Source organism: Trachurus japonicus, chromosome 9 (genome assembly GCF_045865225.1).
Source record: "Trachurus japonicus isolate A0001 chromosome 9, Traja_1.0".
Lineage (NCBI taxonomy): Eukaryota > Metazoa > Chordata > Actinopteri > Carangiformes > Carangidae > Trachurus > Trachurus japonicus.
In genome coordinates, this window is record NC_140915.1 from 8,431,660 (window position 1) to 8,450,485 (window position 18,826).

An 18,826-nucleotide genomic window follows, 5' to 3' on the forward strand; every position below is an offset into this window, starting at 1 on the left:
TAGATAGATAGATAGATAGATAGATAGATAGATAGATAGATAGATAGATAGATAGATAGATAGATAGATAGATAGATAGAAAGATAGAAAGATAGATAGATAGAAAGATAAAAAAATAAAGAAAGAGAGAAAGAAAGGTATAGGAAGAAAGAAAGAAAGAAGGAAAGAAAGGTATAGGTAGATAGAAGAAAGAAAGAGGTTGATTGATTGATTGATTGATTGATTGATTGATTGATTGATTGATTGATTGATTGATTGATTGATTGATTGATTGATTGATTGATTGATTGAAAGAAAGAAAGAAAGAAAGAAAGAAAGGTAGATAAAAAGAAATAAAGAACGAAAGAAAGAGAGAAAGAAAGGTATAGGTAGATAGAAGAAAGAAAGAAAGAGATAGATAGATAGATAGATAGATAGATAGATAGATAGATAGATAGATAGATAGATAGATAGATAGATAGATAGAAAGATAGAAAGATAGATAGATAGAAAGATAAAAAAATAAAGAAAGAGAGAAAGAAAGGTATAGGAAGAAAGAAAGAAAGAAGGAAAGAAAGGTATAGGTAGATAGAAGAAAGAAAGAGGTTGATTGATTGATTGATTGATTGATTGATTGATTGATTGATTGATTGATTGATTGATTGAAAGAAAGAAAGAAAGAAAGAAAGGTAGATAAAAAGAAATAAAGAACGAAAGAAAGAGAGAAAGAAAGGTATAGGTAGATAGAAGAAAGAAAGAAAGAGATAGATAGATAGATAGATAGATAGATAGATAGATAGATAGATAGATAGATAGATAGATAGATAGATAGATAGATAGATAGATAGATAGATAGATAGATAGATAGATAGATAGATAGATAGATACTCATAAAAAGATAGAGATAGCAGCCAATAAATATTTAAAAAAGATAAAGACAAATAGCAACCAGTGCAACTACTGTATCCACCCACAGAAGAAGAGTCAATATTTGATTGTGTGATGTCTGTTGTCCAACAGCCAACGTCCGTGTTTGTGTTTTCCCAGGTTGCCAGGATCCTGGATGTGACTCCAGAGAAGCAGAGGATGATGGGAGTCACGTCGGGCATGGAGCTGCTAACGCTGCCACACGGTCAACAGCTGAGACTGGACCTGCTGGAGAGGTGAGGAGGAACCTGTCACACTGCAAATATATGTAAAGCTCCATACAGTATAAAGGTAGATGTTTGTGTTAAAGCTCCATACAGTATGAAGGTAGATGTTTGTGTTAAAGCTCCATACAGTATAAAGGTAGATGTTTGTGTTAAAGCTCCATACAGTATAAAGGTAGATGTTTGTATTAAAGCTCCATACAGTATAAAGGTAGATGTTTGTGTTAAAGCTCCATACAGTATAAAGGTAGATGTTTGTATTAAAGCTCCATACAGTATAAAGCTAGATGTTTTTATTAAAGCTCCATACAGTATAAAGGTAGATGTCCATGTGTAGTGTGATTATAAAGCAGCTCTAGGTTCTATATTAATACTGTGAAAGTATCAAAGCCTCAGTCCACAGAGAAATGCACACAGCCTGTATTCAGAAACTGAGCCTTAAAACCAGCCGTCAGGACTTCCTGTCACTTTGTGATGTCACAACTAAGCCCCGCCCCCTCCCCTCACCACCTGGACCCACCATCCATCCAACAACTTGCAGGATTTGGTTTCTCTGAGTGTTTTATTCTGAAATCTGCTCTATTGACCAACTCAGAAGACAGTCAACCAATCAGAAGAGAGGCTCAGAGCTTCCTCTCTTCTGATTGGTTGACACCGACCGGTCTATTCTTACTAGAACTCCAGAGAGAAGCTGAGAGAGGAGATGGAAAACTACGCTGATATGATTTTTAAATGAATCCTTCAAAGAATAAAACACAGTAGAAAATTTGGACCTTTAAGAAGTTTCACTTTAGTTTTTAGTTTTTGCATTTTAAAACTATAGGAATAAAAGATGGCGTCCGATAATTTAAGTGAAAATCACCTGCATTATCACACAACACAAACACCTTTGTAAAAATTAAAAGTTCATAGTTCAGTCTCACATTTATAACAGAGGTTGAGAGGAAAAATGATTTGTTTTCTTGGTTAATAGCCTACGATAACAAGCTAACATGCTAAACGAAAGCCTGGTTTCTCTGCTGCTACAGATCCAAGAAGAGAAAAAGTTCTTCGGGCCTGATGTGAAGATCTGAATGTTAACGTCGTTAACCCTCCTTCTCCTCCGTGCTGCTGCAGGTTTCAGACCATGGCCATCATGCTGGCCGTGGACGTGCTGGGCTGCACGGGCACCAACGAGGAGCGAGCCGGCCTGCTTCACAAAATCATCCAGATCGCCGCCGAGCTCAAGAGCACCATGGGAAACATGTTCGGCTTCGCTGCCGTGATGAGAGCGCTGGAGCTACCGCAGGTGAACACACACAGCAGCAACAACAACACAGAAATCTGGGAGGGATAAAAAAACCAGTGGTGGACAGTAATGGAGTAAATTTACTTGAGTACTGTATTTAAGTAGGGGAGAGCCGCCTCAATTGTAACGTTTTTCACTTTTCACTCTACTACACAGAGATCGTTTTACCTACATATGTCATATTTTCAGGCAAAGTACCAATACGTGTCTGCTATCAAAAACGACTTAAAGTTTTTCAATTAATAAAAGAGGTCTTGAGTAATATAACTGAAAGCGGACTGTGTCCGATGTTACAACTGAAGCGCTGGTGCGTCTTGATTTTAACAGCAGGTTTGATAATTGTAACACTGCTAAAAAGTAGCATTAAACTCATCGTCTTCAGGTCAAATCAATTATATTTCATTCAGGGAACTGCTTAAAGCAGATAACAGCGGCACGGCCGTTTCGGCTAATGCTGTGTTCAAGGCAGGCTTTTGAAACCGTAAGTTACAGCTTCAAGTCACAACTACGACTTGGTAGCGTTCCAGGTAACCCGTAGCTCGTGTTTTTACCGTCCTGTTGTCTGTGAAAGTTCCCTATAACGGCCACTCGTAACTTCCGACCCGTGAACTCGTACCAGATCGAACTGGTATGACTTCACAGGAAGGAAAAACACAAAGTACGAGTTTCCTTGAACGCACCATGAGTTAGCAGCCCCCGCCCTTGTCAGGCATCAATTGGTCCTCGTGCTACGTCACCACATTCACGCGCATCCCTTGGCTGCACACACAGCCCTTCATGCCGTTCTCTCCCCTCATTGGATAACACTTGTATCCCACAAGGAAAATTTTCTCCTCGGGTTACAGCAGAGCAGAGTGACGGAGAGACTCGTGTTTAGGCTGAAATACTTCATGTAAGTGATTGCTGACGGAAAATAGGACTATTTAGGACTTATATTAACAAAAACATTCCACTGATATCTGCTATCTGATATATCCGTTTCTTTAACACTAAGAATGTCCTGTAAAAATATTGTATATTATTAAAACAGTTGGAGCGTTTGTGTGAATTCCTTGATAGGAGAATGCATGCAAACACTTATGCTGCGTTCAATTACACTCAGAACTTTTCTTTTTTCAGAAGCAGCGTTGCTCTTTCTCTCGCTCCCTCCCTCCCCCTCCCTCAAATAGCTAATATCCTTCCCCAGAAGTACTTTTCGATGTTCGAAAGACATCCAAACAAACATCACCACTGTGGCCGGCCATGTTTTCCGAGGTTGTGCAATGAAACGCATTTACCTCGGAAGTCGTAATTTCCAACGCAGCATTAAGAGTCCCATTCATAGCCTATACCTGCACTGACCCCTATTGGGTCAAATATGTAGCAACACCTCAAAAAGTCTGCTCTTTTTTTTTTTTTTTCTAAACTCTTATTGGACACAAGCTGTGTTTGTCAAAGAAGGAAACCCTAACCCCTGAAAGCAGCACATCAGTGCAGCTGGTTTCAAAGAGTTCATTCTCAGAAACAAGCGTTAAAAGGTCCTTAAATGCATTTAGAAAAAATTATAGTAATTCATTGATGTGAAAAATAAGAAATTTACTCTTACTCTTACTTTTACTTAAAGTAAATTTAAAAGCATGTACTTTTGGATACTTAAGTACCTTTAAAAGCAAGTACTTTTTTACTCTTACTGGAGTAACATGTCGACTGAGCTACTTTTACTTGTAACAGAGTAAATTTTGACCAGTAGTATTTGTACTCTTACTCAAGTACTGGGGTTGAGTACTCTGTTCATCTCTGTAAAAACCACAACATTACACGTATGCAGTATACTGTATATACTCACGCTGCAGTGCTGGTGTTTTGTCAGGTGACCCGACTGGAGCAGACCTGGATGGCGTTACGTCAGCGACACACAGAGGGCGCCATCCTCTACGAGAAGACGCTGAGGCCGTTCATGAAGAGCCTCAACGACGGCAGAGGTAGTTATCAGCAACCAAGGGGGGGGGTTAGATCTCTGCCCATATAAGGATTTTTTTAATCAAAATAAATCAGCATGTCTCTAAGTGCGGGGGAAGAGTGCAAAATCATAAACTTTGATAAAAGGCTGAGGCTAATTCACCTCTTTATTTTGGCATTCCCACATTGGTAACAGTAGTAAAAGGTATTTATGTCATGCATTTTGTTTTGTTTTTTGGGGGCTTTTTTGACTACCTGATGAAGGCGTGTAGCCGAAACACGTAGGAGTCTTTTAAAGGTTAACATGACAAAGCTGTAGCAATAAAGAGAGTGCCTTGGATATTTCTTCTTTTTCTACCAGCATGCATTTGCCCCATCCAAACAGCACCTCAAAGAAAAGATTTTTCGCGTCCAGGAAGCGCTCCTACACAGTAATTTTGATGCATTTTATATTGTTGTTCATAAATTAACATGTTTATTCTGACAGGACTGCATTAGGGACATAGCACACTACTACCACACCTTGGCATTAATACAAGACCAAATTGAGAGAGAAAAGCCGATCAGTTTTCAGATCAGCTAAATCCCACCAGCACATTGATTCTGTGGTGTCCTCTAGCGCCTCTCAAACTAGCGTCGTAAGGTTATTAAAAATGTTACTTTTGGTTGCTTGCAAATGAAATTAAATCAGTATAAACAACAACTTCTTCATACCAGCTTGTAGATATTTACATTCACTGCAATTGCATGATTATTCTGGGGTTTTATTGGCTGGATTTGATTGTTATAACTCCCCTAACACCCCCATAAATTACGCTCATGCCGACACACACCTGTTGGTCCTTTGTAGAGCACACCTGACTCTGTCTCTGTGTGTGTGTGTGTGTGTGTGTGTGTGTGTGTGTGTGTGTGTGTGTGTGTGTGTGTGTGTGTGTGTGTGTGTGTGTGTGTGTGTGTGTGTGTGTGTGTGTGTGTGTGTGTGTGTGTGTCCTGCAGAAAGCTGTCCCCTGTCCAGCACCACCTTCCCCCACGTGCTGCCCCTCCTGTCTCTGCTGGAGAAGAGCGTGGCGGTGGGCGAGGGGGCGGAGCCCTGGGAGACGGTGGAGGTCGGCGTGGACGTGGTGATGTTCCACCTGGGGGCGGCCAGGACCATCGCACAGCTGGGGGGCATCTACCGATCCAACGCCGAGAGCAAACTGCACGGTGAGAGATCAACGTGCTGATCAATACCTCATCAGATTGATCAAATCACATTAGGATGAGACATAGACAGAGGTGAACTGTGAAAACTGTTCTCTATCTACTAATAGTCTGCACGTGAGGTGTTTAGGGGACATCTGTAAATTGCGACAACTACCAATAATCTGTATGTGAGACGTTCGAGGAACATCTGTAAATTGCGACAACTACCAATAATCTGCCCGTGAGGCCTTTAGGGAACATTTGTAAATTGCGACATCTCAAAAAGAGAAATCCACACGCACATCCGTGCCAAAAAACTTTGGGCGGGTGCTTAGCCGGAAACATACAAAAGTTAAAAAGAAAATAGAAAATAGTGTGCGAGCCGTTCTATTTTCTTTTTAAATTGTGACATCTACCAATAATCTGTATGGGAGACGTTCAAGGGACATTTGGAAATTGTGAAATCTAGCAATAATCTGCCCTTGAGGCCTTTAGGGAACATCTGTAATTGCGACATGGGAACATCTGTAAATTGTGACATCTCCCTCCAATCTGCATGTGAGGCCTTTAGGGAACATCTGTAAATTGTGACATCTAGCAATAATCTGTATGTGAGGCCTTTAGGGAACATCTGTAAATTGTGACATCTAGCAATAATCTGCCCGTGAGGCCTTTAGGGACATTTGGAAATTACGAGACATTTGGGAAACATCTGTAAACTGTGACATCTCCCTACAATCTGCATGTGAGGCGTTAAGGGAACATGTCATTTTTGTGACATCTAACAATAACTAATTACAAGGCATTCACAGGACACGGGTAAATTGTATCACCTATCAATACTCTGAAATTGAGGCCTTTAGGGAACATCTGGAAATTGTGACATCTACCAATAATCTGCATGTGAGGCATTTAGGGAACATCTGTAAACTGTTCTGTTGTCTTGCTGCTGCTGCAGGGTTCCAGGAGCAGGCCGAGGTGCTGGAGCTCTTCCTGACCGACTTCCAGATGAGGCTGCTGTGGGGGAGCAGGGGCGCCACGGAGAACCAGGCCCTGAGATTCTCCAAGTTCGACCAGGTGCTGACGGCTCTGTCCAACAAGCTGGAGCCGCCCGTCAGGTCCCGCTGATCCCAGACCTGTCGTCCTCCCAGTCGAGCATCAGAGCTCCGACGCCTTTGCTCCAGATTATTCCTCCAGTTCACGATCTCGTTGGGATTCAGACTTTTGAACAAAAAGCACTTGAGGATCGTCGTTGTTTTATTTAATGGTTAAATTCTCACAGCTGGATTTTCTTTTTGAAGTTTTCAGTAGCTTTGAAGCTGAGCCTGAACTGATCTGGGTGCAGCAGCAGCAGCAGTGAAGCCTCAAGTCAGAGCTCATTTACCACTAAACACAATCTCATCCGAGGACTTTGTACCACTTTAACTCAATCTCATCCAGCGTCCTTTTATTTAAGATTTTTTTTAATTTTTTATCTATAATGTGAAGATGAGCCATCAGAGGTTTGTTGTGGTACAGTACGATGCTTCTGGTTTTTGCAGAAAAAACAAAAAATGTAAAACACTTTCTGTCTCGAGAGCTGAGATGTGTCGTCATGGGGCTGAGCCTCGGTCTGTGAGTTTGATGTAGAGGATATACAGATGTTTTTATGTCTCTCTGAAGGCAGGACCTTCCCCCCATAAATCTCCATAAAGTGCACCAACTCTATGTCATAATGTACAAAAAAATAACATAATAACATTATATCTGCAGTTTAAATATCTGTAATCTTTATTTTTATTTTGGATGTGTTAATCATTAGGTTTTTCTAAAGGGAAGTAAATATTTAATATAACCTGAGGTCCGTTCAGTTCCATTATCACACACACTGTGTCTGTCATTGTACAGCACAAAGCTACACAGCACTTCTGTTACCGTACACAGTATTAATGTATAATATTTATCCAAAATGTGAAATGTAAATAAACATGTGTACCTCACTGTGGCAGCGGATTATTTATTTGATACAACAAAGCAAATGTGTGTTTGAAATGACTTATTATGGTGACACACAAAACGATCTGAAGAAATTTGGTATTTTTTTGTGTTTTGTTGCAAGATGGGGAGGTGAAGTAGGCTACAACCTTTCCAAACTCAGGTTATTCCAAAGACTAGTTTTTTTTTTGTTTTTTTATGAGAAGTAAATAAATTAAATAAATATACATAAATATACAGATGTGGCCAAATTGTTTTGCTATTCTTCCACATTGATGAGAAAAAGAAATCACATTTATCTCTGAAATAAGTATTTAACTTTGATTTTAGGCTATATGTCATCTGATCCTTAAATAATACAACAAATTTGAATGGCATTGACAAAAAAATATTGAGGAAATATTGAGAATCACTGCAATCAAATGTTTCCTGAGAAAAAAAAGCCTATTCAGATTTGAGAAACTTCAATCTATTTTCTAAAAAAAACTGATCCAAAACAATCAATTATTCTATGTTTTTCATTTTCTTTCTTTAACAAAAAAGTTGTCTTTAACAAAATGATTTTTTTTTTAATCCAATAAAAAATGTATCACAATAAATTAAAAAAACGGATCCAAAACAATTCGACTGGGGACGGTTGCAACAAGCCTTTATTTCTCCAATCAGAAACATGCTAGAGTGATGACACTCACACTGCACGTTCACAGAAGACCCTCTACCCACCACTAATAGAAAAGACATATTCAGCAGCTTCTGCTCCTGCTTGTACTGAGACAAAGTTTTTTTAAGCTTTTTTCATGAGCTGTATTTTTGTCATACTGTCCTGATCCGTTGTATGAATGAATCCAAACATACCTAGTTTGAATCACTGTTTTGTTGACTATCAAATGACATGGTTAGCATGTGTCAGTGTCATTGTGTCTAGCTAGTAGGCCTACTATACATTATGTTTTGTCATGGCTGACAGGGTGGGGACGGTTGCAACAACTGCACCATGCAAATGCAAATGTATAAAATGAAACATTTTTAGCTTAAAATAGGCACAATATATCTATTTTATTCCTCATGATGAACAGAACAGCCAATTATATTAAACCATGAGAGACTAATATTTCAAAATAATTCCCCAGATAACTTACTATAATGAAATATGTTGCAACTGTCCCCATGTTTGGGGTCAGTTGTAACGTCTGGATTCTTCCATTCAAATGAATATTGTGATTGATGTGTCCTATGTAACCATCTTTAAATGGTATGACTAATAAGCTGACAATTGTATGTTTAATCTGTGAAAGTTTGGTGAGCCTAGTCCAAATAGTCTCTGAGTAACTGAGAAAAATGTAAAAAAGTGTTGCAACTGTCCCCAGTCTCCCCTTGTAGTGTTGCTTGCTACAGCTGTGTTTTTTTTAACAACTTTATTGACAACAAGAGTATACACAGGACTGAATACAGTTAGATGAAACAATACGGTGGCCCTGAAGTGCAAAACACAACGGCAAATCAGACAACAACGGCAAAAGAGAAAACACAACGGCAAAAGAGAAAACACAACGGCAAAAGAGAAAACACAACACAAAAAGAGAAAACACAACGCAAAAAGAGAAAACACAACGGCAAAAGAGAAAACACAACGCAAAAAGAGAAAACACAACGCAAAAAGAGAAAACACAACACAAAAAGAGAAAACACAACGGCAAAAGAGAAAACACAACACAAAAGAGAAAATACAACACAAAAAGAGAAAACACTACACAAAAAGAGAAAACACAACGGCAAAAGAGAAAACACAACGGCAAAAGAGAAAACACAACACAAAAAGAGAAAACACAACGGCAAAAGAGAAAACACAACGCAAAAAGAGAAAACACAACGCAAAAAGAGAAAACACAACACAAAAAGAGAAAACACAACGCCAAAAGAGAAAACACAACACAAAAGAGAAAATACAACACAAAAAGAGAAAACACTACGGCAATAGAGAAAACACAACGGCAATAGAGAAAACACAACAGCAAATCAGAAAACACAACGGCAAATCAGAAAACACAACGGCAAATCAGAAAACACAACAACAAATTACTAAACAACGGCAAATCAGAAAACACAAAAGCCAAACATTTTGGGCAACACATAGCGGCCTCTGTGCTAGTCCCGCTTGCGATACATTTTTTTCCTACTATGGCCACGCCAAGACCCGCCTTACTCTGCCTCTGATTGGCTGCCTCTGCAAGGCTAAGCCTATCCCTGCATCTTACCCTAACCTTAACCACTCCCTTCACACGCCTAAACCAACCGTCTTTGCCTAAACCAGCCCGAGGGTACCTACCTTTTCCGGTTTGGTTAATGTCGTTGTGTTTTCTCTTTCTGTGTTGTGTTTTCTCTTTTGCTTTTGTGTTTTCTGATTTGCCGTTGTTTAGTAATTTGTGGTTGTGTTTTCTGATTTGCCGTTGTGTTTTCTCTTTTTGTGTTGTGTTTTCTCTTTTGCTGTTGTGTTTTCTCTTTTGCCGTTGTGTTTTCTCTTTTTGTGTTGTGTTTTCTCTTTTGCTGTTGTGTTTTCTCTTTTTGTGTTGTGTTTTCTCTTTTGCCGTTGTGTTTTCTCTTTTTGTGTTGTGTTTTCTCTTTTTGTGTTGTGTTTTCTCTTTTGCCGTTGTGTTTTCTCTTTTTGTGTTGTGTTTTCTCTTTTTGTGTTGTGTTTTCTCTTTTGCCGTTGTGTTTTCTCTTTTTGTGCTGTGTTTTCTCTTTTGCCGTTGTGTTTTCTCTTTTTGTGCTGTGTTTTCTCTTTTGCCGTTGTGTTTTCTCTTTTTGTGTTGTGTTTTCTCTTTTGCCGTTGTGTTTTCTCTTTTGCCGTTGTGTTTTGCACTTCAGGGCCACCACAAATAAGTGTATACAACATTAATACACAACCAAACCATCATAAATATGCCAGGGGATGACAGCAAGACAGAAAAAACATAAACTTAAATAAATATTTTGTAAAGCTTACAGAGATCATACGTTTTAACAGCTTTTTTATTCTCACAATCACAGAGGGAGGAGATATATTGACCAACATACGGTATGCAGACAGTTACAAGAAGTTTGGCTTCTTACCAGAAAATTTAGACTCATGTATATAAAATTTGGATAAAATAATTAACAAATTAATCATATAAAACTGAGAATTTAGTTTTTTTTTTTTTTTATCATATTCAGTGTAGCCAAACAAAACATTTTTCCAGCATAAATTAAACTGGGGATAAATATGATCACTGATAAAGCATGCTAATCCAAAGTTGTCTGGTGTGTGGGGCTACAGCTGTGTTGTCTGGACTGTGATCAGATCTTCCAACGTGTCCTAGACGTTACGCCCCCAACGCGAGGTGACGTACCTTCTGGGAAATGTAGTCCGCTACGTCACGTCGCTGCCTGTGTCCGAACGGCTTCCGGGAAGTGGACGAACTACAAACTGACCGGTCGCCGAGTCAGTCGACTTGCCGTTGAGAGAGAAGGTCCAGTCGGTTGGTTGGTGGTGGTTTCCCTCTCTGTCTGCCGGTGGGCAGCCAAGATGTTGGCCGTCCTGTCTGTGCTGCTGCTGCTGCTTTTATCCGTCTGTGAGCCGGTCTGTGGCGTTTTCCAGAAACTCTACTGCACCATATCAGAAAGCTGCGAGTGCGACTTCAAGCAAAATATCAGAGGTAAGAAGACAGATGTGTGACGTGGCTGGTTAGCTCCTTAGCCGTTAGCATGCTAGGTAGCTTAGCACTGAGATACACGTTTTTCTGTATTTTTATACAAAAAAACACTGACGTAAACTTGTGTGAAATAATTTGACCGTGTACGAGAAGGAGTTAGCTACCTGATAGTTTAGTGAACAGTGGTCATTGATAGTTGGTTCAGACTGTTTGTGTGTTAGCAGGCCGTTATGCTAACTAGCAAAACACAGGAACCTGAACTACACAAACTCCAAACTGAAGGATATTGACTTTTTTAGAAGATCTTAATCTATTTTTGTAAATGTCCTGACTCCTGACAGCCTGTTTTATACCGTTTTTATCTAATGAACCTGAACGCATCATCGGTTTGTTATCATACTGTCAATCATACCAAAGATACTCTAATTATTAGAGTATTACATCATAACTTGTCCAGGAGGTTGGTGTTACAAGTTATGATTTTAATCTATATTATATTACAACAGTAACGTTAAGTATGATTAACTGAGCTGTGTGACAATCAAGCACTTTTATCTTTACTGTTATTGACCTCTATGTTGTGATAAATTCATTTTCGATTTCCATTAAAGCTCCAGTTGGTAAGTTGACGAAAGTGAAAGTAAACTCCGCGACTTGGTCGGAAATTTCAAGACAATACTCCGTCAGGTCCCTTTATGAACCTCTGCCAAGCGCCCCCCACACACACAGACACACACAAAGTAGCCATGAACGCACCCACAGAGAAAAAAAAAAAAAAAAAAAAGATGTACCGTATCCATAGCACGACGTGTAGGAGCGGCGATTGGCTGTTCCTCCTGCTCCCTCTACCTGACTGGTGGAGAATCGTCGGGCGCGGTGGATTTTGGCAAATACGATTACAGGCTGTAGGTGGAGCCAGAGGAGTTGGATTTTGTCCTAAATTACTCATTTAATGTCTGACCATCAGAATATAGTGACAGTTCCAGCAAATATGACTGAATAATTGTTACCAACTGAAGCTTTAATAAGGGGGTAGTTCAAACTTATGTTCAATATGATTTTATTGCGGGGTGTTATGTAATATTCATTACATGAAACGTGAGCTGCAGTTGTGTGTCCTGCACTTTGATACCATCAGGATTTCTATAATACCCTTTTGTATCTTTTTGTAGTGTGATGCTGCAGAAATCTAATGTGCATAAACCTTTTGACAGCATCCTTTGATTATATATGTATTTTTTACTAAAAAAAAACTAATATTGCACTGAGGCAGACAAACAAAAACAGTGGGTATAATCAAAGCAGCTACGGCCAAGACATCCTGAACTCAGATCAGCATCTGGGGCTTCAAACACAAAGCTCAAATTCAAATTTAAGATGTGAAATCACCAAAGTAGTCTTGCGTGCATGTGTGTATATTAGGGGTGTCACGATTCTCAAAATCTTCGATTCAATTTGATTTTCGATTTTAGGGTCACGATTCGATTCTCGATTTTTTTTTTTCTTTTTCTTACAGCACAGAGGCCTATGCCATTTTCAGACTAGGCTACGATCATTTGTTTTATTCATCAAATTTTGTACAGTAAATCTTATTTCAAAAGATGAGCTACATACAAGTGTTGCAGTTTCCATAATGTATCACATTAGGCACTAATGGTCAAATTTAAATAATTTATTTACAATATAAAGGTAACAACAAAATAAATGAGAGGTCACAGAGGGTGCATGCCATCCAGTGACTCTTTTTGGTTACAGCAGTGTGCACTAGGCTACTTTTAAAATGACAATGTGCAACAAAACAAAATAAATAAATAAAAAATATGTCCAAAATCATGGAACAATTAGAGCCTTACAGCGTTGGAAATTAGCGGCCCCCAATTTTACCAAGGGTTAGGGTCGTCGATCCTCTCTTTGACTTCGATGCTCGAGACCATGACATAATTTCGACACCCCTAGTGTATATGTTCAGTCGTATCCTATCTGTGTTTGTGTGTTTCAGACCTGGAGTGGGACCTCTACAAGAACCTGTACGGACAACATCTGGCCCAGGACATCGTGTCGGAGGAGGTGGCCCGGTTCCTTCAGAATAAAAGCCCCGAGCGGCCGCTGGTGCTGTCCTTCCACGGCTCCTCGGGGACGGGGAAGACGCTGGTCAGCTCCATGCTGGGGAACCATCTGTACGGCTCGGCCATGAGCAGCCCGTACGTCCACCAGTTTGTCCCCACGCTGCACTTCCCCTCGGCAGAACGGGTCAAAGACTACAGGGTGAGTTCATGGTTTCATCCTGTCAGATGAATCCAGACACAAAGAACAGACGGATTATGGTCTGAGATGATAAATAAACACTGCAGGTCAGACTGAAGTTTTTCCTGCCGATGTTTCCAGGAGGAGCTGAAGAGCTGGGTGCAGGGGAACCTGACCGACTGCGCTCGCTCCATCTTCATCTTCGACGAGATGGAGAAGATGCCTTCGGGCCTCGTCGACGTCCTGGAGCCGTTCCTCGGTCCGTCGCACGTCGTGTTCCGCACAAACTACCGCAAAGCCATCTACATCTTCATCAGGTACGAACTGACGTTTAAACTGAGCGTCCACATGTTTCTGTCTCTGGACGACAGGAGAATCTAAACATGTGTTTGTATGTCTGGCTGTTATGTTCTTTTGTGTTTTTGTTAAAGGAATAGTTCAACATTTCGGCAAATTGGCCCATTGCCATAATCTCTATAGTCATAGCAGTAGGTTCGTTACCTTTATTTGTTGGTGCAAGCTGTTTTTAGAACGGTGGAGCAGAGCCGCGAGCTGCTCAGAGCTACGCTACAGAGGCTCATGGGATTTCTTGGTTTCCCTCATCAAACTCATCAAATACACAATCCAACAACTCCAAAACGCTCTGGTGGACAAGTTGTGACCTGCACATTCACCACGCTATGAGATAATAATTGGATTGTGTATTTGATGAGTTTGATGAGGGAAACCAAGAAATCCCATGAGCCTCCGTAGCGTAGCTCTGAGCAGCTCGCTGCTCTGCTCCGCCATTCTAAAAATAGCTTGCATTGACACTTACAGGTAATGAACCTACTGCTATGACTATAGGGATTATGGCAATGGGCCAATTTGCCAAAATGTTGAACTATCCCTTTAAACTGTGTTGTCGTTACACCTGTTAGTTTTGTTATGTGTCATTCAGTCACCTCCGGGACAGTGGAGGGTCAACGGTCTCTGGAACCATTATTTTGAGAGTCAGGGCTGAAATGTTTGGAATGGGAACCCCTGCTTTGATCCATGTATACAGTGTAGTTATTACTACTGTAGTATTACAAGATATAGATACAAGATTCTCCAAGGAGCAGCATGCTTTGAGTTTAACGGTGATTAGATGGTTCTGTGGTTGGTTTGTTGTGTTTTTCTGCTGTTAAAAAGTCTAAAAGTGTCACAGAAACGTCCTGATTGCAGAATTTATGAAGGAGTTTTTTCACCAACCCCCCAAAACCGTTTCCAAATATCAGAGTTTACGTTTCTGGAGGGTTTAAAACCTGTGTGTGTGTGTGTGTGTGTGTGTGTGTGTTGTGGTGCAGCACGGCGGGAGCGGAGGTGATAAACAAAGCGGCTCTGGAGAACCGAGTGGCCGGACGCGACCGAGAGGAGCTGAGGTGGGAGGACCTGCAGGACGCCATCGCAGACACACTTTACAACAACAACTCAAGTGAGTCGCACAATAATGAAACATGTGTGTTTCTGTACAAACAACACAAACGGTGACCGAGATCTCGACTGAGAGATTTTCTGTGTAGGAATCGACCTGAGGACGTTTTTACTTCTTTTTTTTTTCACTGTTTTCCATGTGATGTTGCTGCTTCTCTTTTTGCCTCTTTTCTGTGAAATGAACTGAACAGGTTCATAATAATAATAAATACCAAGGCTGGACTGCACCAACAAGGTTTAACTTAATCTAAGATTAGCTCATCAGAGTTCGGTAAAACCAGGTTTAAAATGAGTGAATCCAGGTTTAAGATGGAGATGACCTTTTTAAATTAATTTCAGACTCAGTCTCCATCATAAAAAATGTCTCAAACAGAAATACCCCCCCCCCCCCCTTCAATTCAATTCATTTCAATTCAAATTTGTTTTATTGGCATGAATTAGGGATGCACATTTTAAATTTTCTTTTCTGACCGATAACCAACGCTTGTTAACCGCTTATTAACCGTTAACCGATAAGATTAAGACGCTGGCATATTAATTGATCGCTCCTTTTTTTTTTTGCGGTTAAATACACACGTGCGCTGCAACAGCTGATCAGCGCCACATCCACTGTGCTCTGTCTCAGCTGATTGCGCTCATATGGAGGTTAGATCGTCCAATGTAGAACTGTTTCTATACAAAGTGCAGCCAAACACCAGGCTGAAGAGAGAGGAGCTACAGAGCTCCTCTGTGGAGTTGCAGGAGAACCGTCGTCTTTTATTTATTTTTTTCAGCACCGTTGTTACAGGTGATTCACATCTATGTCCGTGTAGGTTACATTTATTGTCTGACCTTCCTTCATGGGGGCTGCTGCACATACTGTCACTCCTCCTGTGTAACTTTTGCTGTGAAATATGACTGAAGGCACGTGGACATCTGCACGTGCCGACACGCCCCCAGAAGTTGACGACATAAGGAGCTAATAATAAAAAATAAATAACCGATAGTATTAATCGGTCAAAGTTCTTGTTATCGGTTAACGGTTAAACGGTTAATCATGTGCATCTCTAGCATGAATGCTAGGAGAACTATGTTGCCAAAGCATCAAGAATCAATGAAACAAAACAAATACAAATCACAGAATCAAATATATACAAATAAAATAAAAAATAAAAAGTATATATACATTTATATACCCTATGTGTTTGTGCTGATGAAGTGCTTCTCTCTCTCTCTCTCCGTCCAGGCGGTTTCTTCGGCTCCAGCGTCATCCAGCAGAAACTGGTGACGCGCTTCGTCCCCTTCCTGCCGCTGAGCCGGCGCCACGTGGAGCGCTGCGTCCGCTCCCAGCTCTGCCAGCTGAGGGACAGCTGCGGCCGCGGCGACGTGGTGGCGGCCGTCGGCGCCGACATGACCTACGCCCCCGTCCAGGGCCAGTACTTCTCCACCACGGGCTGCAAGGCCGTCCCCGCCAAGATCAACTTCTTCCTGTGAGGAGGAGGAGGAGGAGGAGGAGGAGGAGGAGGAGGAGGAGGAGGAGGAGGAGGAGGAAGAGGAGGAGGTGACGGACTGAAGGTGAGTCTGTGGAGAGACGCCGAGCTCAGTCCTGCACCAGGAATCAAAGGGAATCGAACTCTCAACCCTGTGGATTCAGAGCACCGGAGCCGCTCTACCTCACAGCTCACTCACTCACTCACTCACTCCTTCATTCATTCATTCATTCATTCATTCATGAAGCCGAGGTTGGAGTCAGATCAGCCTGTACTTGATTATCATTATTATTATTTAAAGTTGGTTATTTATCTCTTTCCCTCCCGTCACGCTCTCAGTCTCGGCTGGAAAACGTTCCAGCTCGAGGTCACGGTGCCTTTGAAACGTGTTGTTGTTTTTAATAATGATAATAATAACGAATGCATTTTATCTTTGGGCGCCTTTCAAAACTCTTAAGGTCACCCTACAATAAAAAAACAATTCAAATACAAAATGACAAGAGAAGACAATACAGCAATAATGAAATCAGATATATACGTATATTAGAGCTGCAACAATTATTCGATTAAAGCAGAAGTAAGTGGTCCGGTCGTTTTGGCTAATGCTGCGTTCCAGGCAGGCTTTTGAAACCGTAAATTACAGCTTCAAGTCACGACTTACGACTTTGTAGCGTTCCAGGCAACCCACTCGTGTTTTTCCGACCTGTTTTACCTGTGAAAGTCACTATAACGGCCACTCGTAACTTCTGACCCGTGAACTCGTACCAGATTGAACTGGTACGAGTTCACAGGTCGGAAAAACACGAGTTACGGGCTGCCTTGAACGCACCATAACTTCTTGTCAGCCGATGGAGTTAGCAGCCCCCGCCCTCGTCCCTACGTCACCACATTCAGGCGTATCCTGTGGCTGCACACACAGCCCTTCATGCCGTTCTCTCTCCTCATTGGATCAAACTTGTAGGATACGATAAATGTTTTCTCTTCGGCTCAGAGCAGAGCAGAGGGACTGACAGACCCGTGTTACGGTCCAAACACTCTATGTAAGTGATTGCTGTCGGAAGATATAACTATTTAAGACTTATATTAACACAAAAATATCGCTTACTTCTGCTTTAATCGCACAATAATCGATTATTAAATTAGGGGGGAAAAAGTCAAAATTCTCTGATTTCAGCTTCTTAAATGTGAATATGACAATAAACTGAGTCTCTCTTTGGTTTGAGGACAAAACAAGACATTTGAGGACCACGTCATTTGGTGGTTTCGGAAACACTGGTTGACGTTTTTCAACATTTTTTAACATTTTAATGACCAAAACAACAAATCGATTAATCATTTAAATAATCGACAGATTAATTGATATTGGAAAATAATGGTTAGTTGCAGCCTTAATATATATACTTAAGCCAGTCTTGGAGGTTTACGGTGTTGTCTAAGTCTGAATGTCCTGAGGGAGCGGTTAAGTTACGAGATGTTTGAATGTTTTAACTTTCAGGAAACTTTTCCTGAAGCAGTAGCACAAAAACTTAGAGGGAGTTCAGAACAACTAATCACACCATCACCGAAATCACAACATGACCAAGTACAATATACAATAATAATAAAAAAACAGGTAAAATGTGTTACAACATTGTTGAGCTTCTGTCAGCACCGTAAATGTTGTGTTGCTCATATTCATTTTCTCATAACCCAACAAGCATCATATCTACTTTTAAAACCTTTTAATTTGTGAAAATGAAAAACAAAAATGACCATTCACACTAAAATCACAGCATCATGCAGCCTTGATACAAACCGTTGACTCGAAACAACTAAACACAACTCAACTAAACGTTTGAACACGTTTAGTTGAAATGATGTTGTGCTGCACAATAAACAAGATACAACGGTCTTGTATCTCCAAATGTCAACTTCAAAAACAAACACTAGAATAAAAAAAAACATCGACTAGATACTCAAACATCACATTTCTCAGTGCTTTAACTTTTAATCTAAATAACAGGAAGAATATCGACCACCTGTCCACAAGTGTTTCTTCCTTCTAATGAATGAATCCAGCCAAACTGAGGTCTGAGGTTTATTTCAATGCCACAACTATTAAAAAAGAAAAATAATAATAGAAACAGATAAAGTATTTTACTTGAAAACCGTCTCTCTCTTTCTCAGTATCAGGACTGGTTTGTATTTTATTTCTTTGGGAGCATGTGACCACTTGTGCCAGCAGGTGGCGGTAAAGATCTCATTTTACCAAACCTGGAAGAGGTGAAGCAGAGTTCACCTGCAGCTCAGTGCTTTATTATTAGTACTTTTTTTTTTTCTTTCCAGTTTTACTAAGTCGCTTTACTGTAAAATGTCTTATAAACAGCTGTGTGTGTTTTTTTGAACACATACTGAAAGTGCACTTTATGTTATTGGAGGATGAAATGGACACATGTTGAGCAGAGTGTGTGTGTGTGGAATGAAGCTGCCAAAATA

At 40.5% G+C, this 18,826-nt stretch overlaps 2 protein-coding genes across 3 annotated transcripts in view; both read left to right on the top strand.

The window, feature by feature from the left end:
- The window catches only part of LOC146980920 (SH2 domain-containing protein 3C-like), a 47,482-nt gene extending 39,965 nt beyond the window's left edge, over window positions 1-7,517 (top strand). For both annotated transcript variants that reach the window (XM_085785834.1, XM_085785835.1), the window contains 5 exons: window positions 1,027-1,142; window positions 2,247-2,418; window positions 4,268-4,379; window positions 5,353-5,559; window positions 6,497-7,517. In XM_085785834.1, coding sequence (XP_085641960.1) covers window positions 1,027-1,142; window positions 2,247-2,418; window positions 4,268-4,379; window positions 5,353-5,559; window positions 6,497-6,666 — 777 coding nt within the window. In that variant the 3' untranslated portion in view covers window positions 6,667-7,517. The remainder of the gene's footprint in view (window positions 1-1,026; window positions 1,143-2,246; window positions 2,419-4,267; window positions 4,380-5,352; window positions 5,560-6,496) is intronic.
- A 3,539-nt stretch (window positions 7,518-11,056) lies between these two features.
- tor2a (torsin family 2, member A) lies at window positions 11,057-16,395 on the top strand. The gene is made up of 5 exons (XM_085788085.1): window positions 11,057-11,186; window positions 13,183-13,448; window positions 13,569-13,744; window positions 14,756-14,883; window positions 16,108-16,395. The coding sequence occupies exons 1-5, from the start codon at window positions 11,057-11,059 to the stop codon at window positions 16,353-16,355; spliced, it is 948 nt and encodes a 315-aa protein (XP_085644211.1). The 3' UTR covers window positions 16,356-16,395.
- The last annotated feature ends 2,431 nt before the right edge of the window (window positions 16,396-18,826 follow it).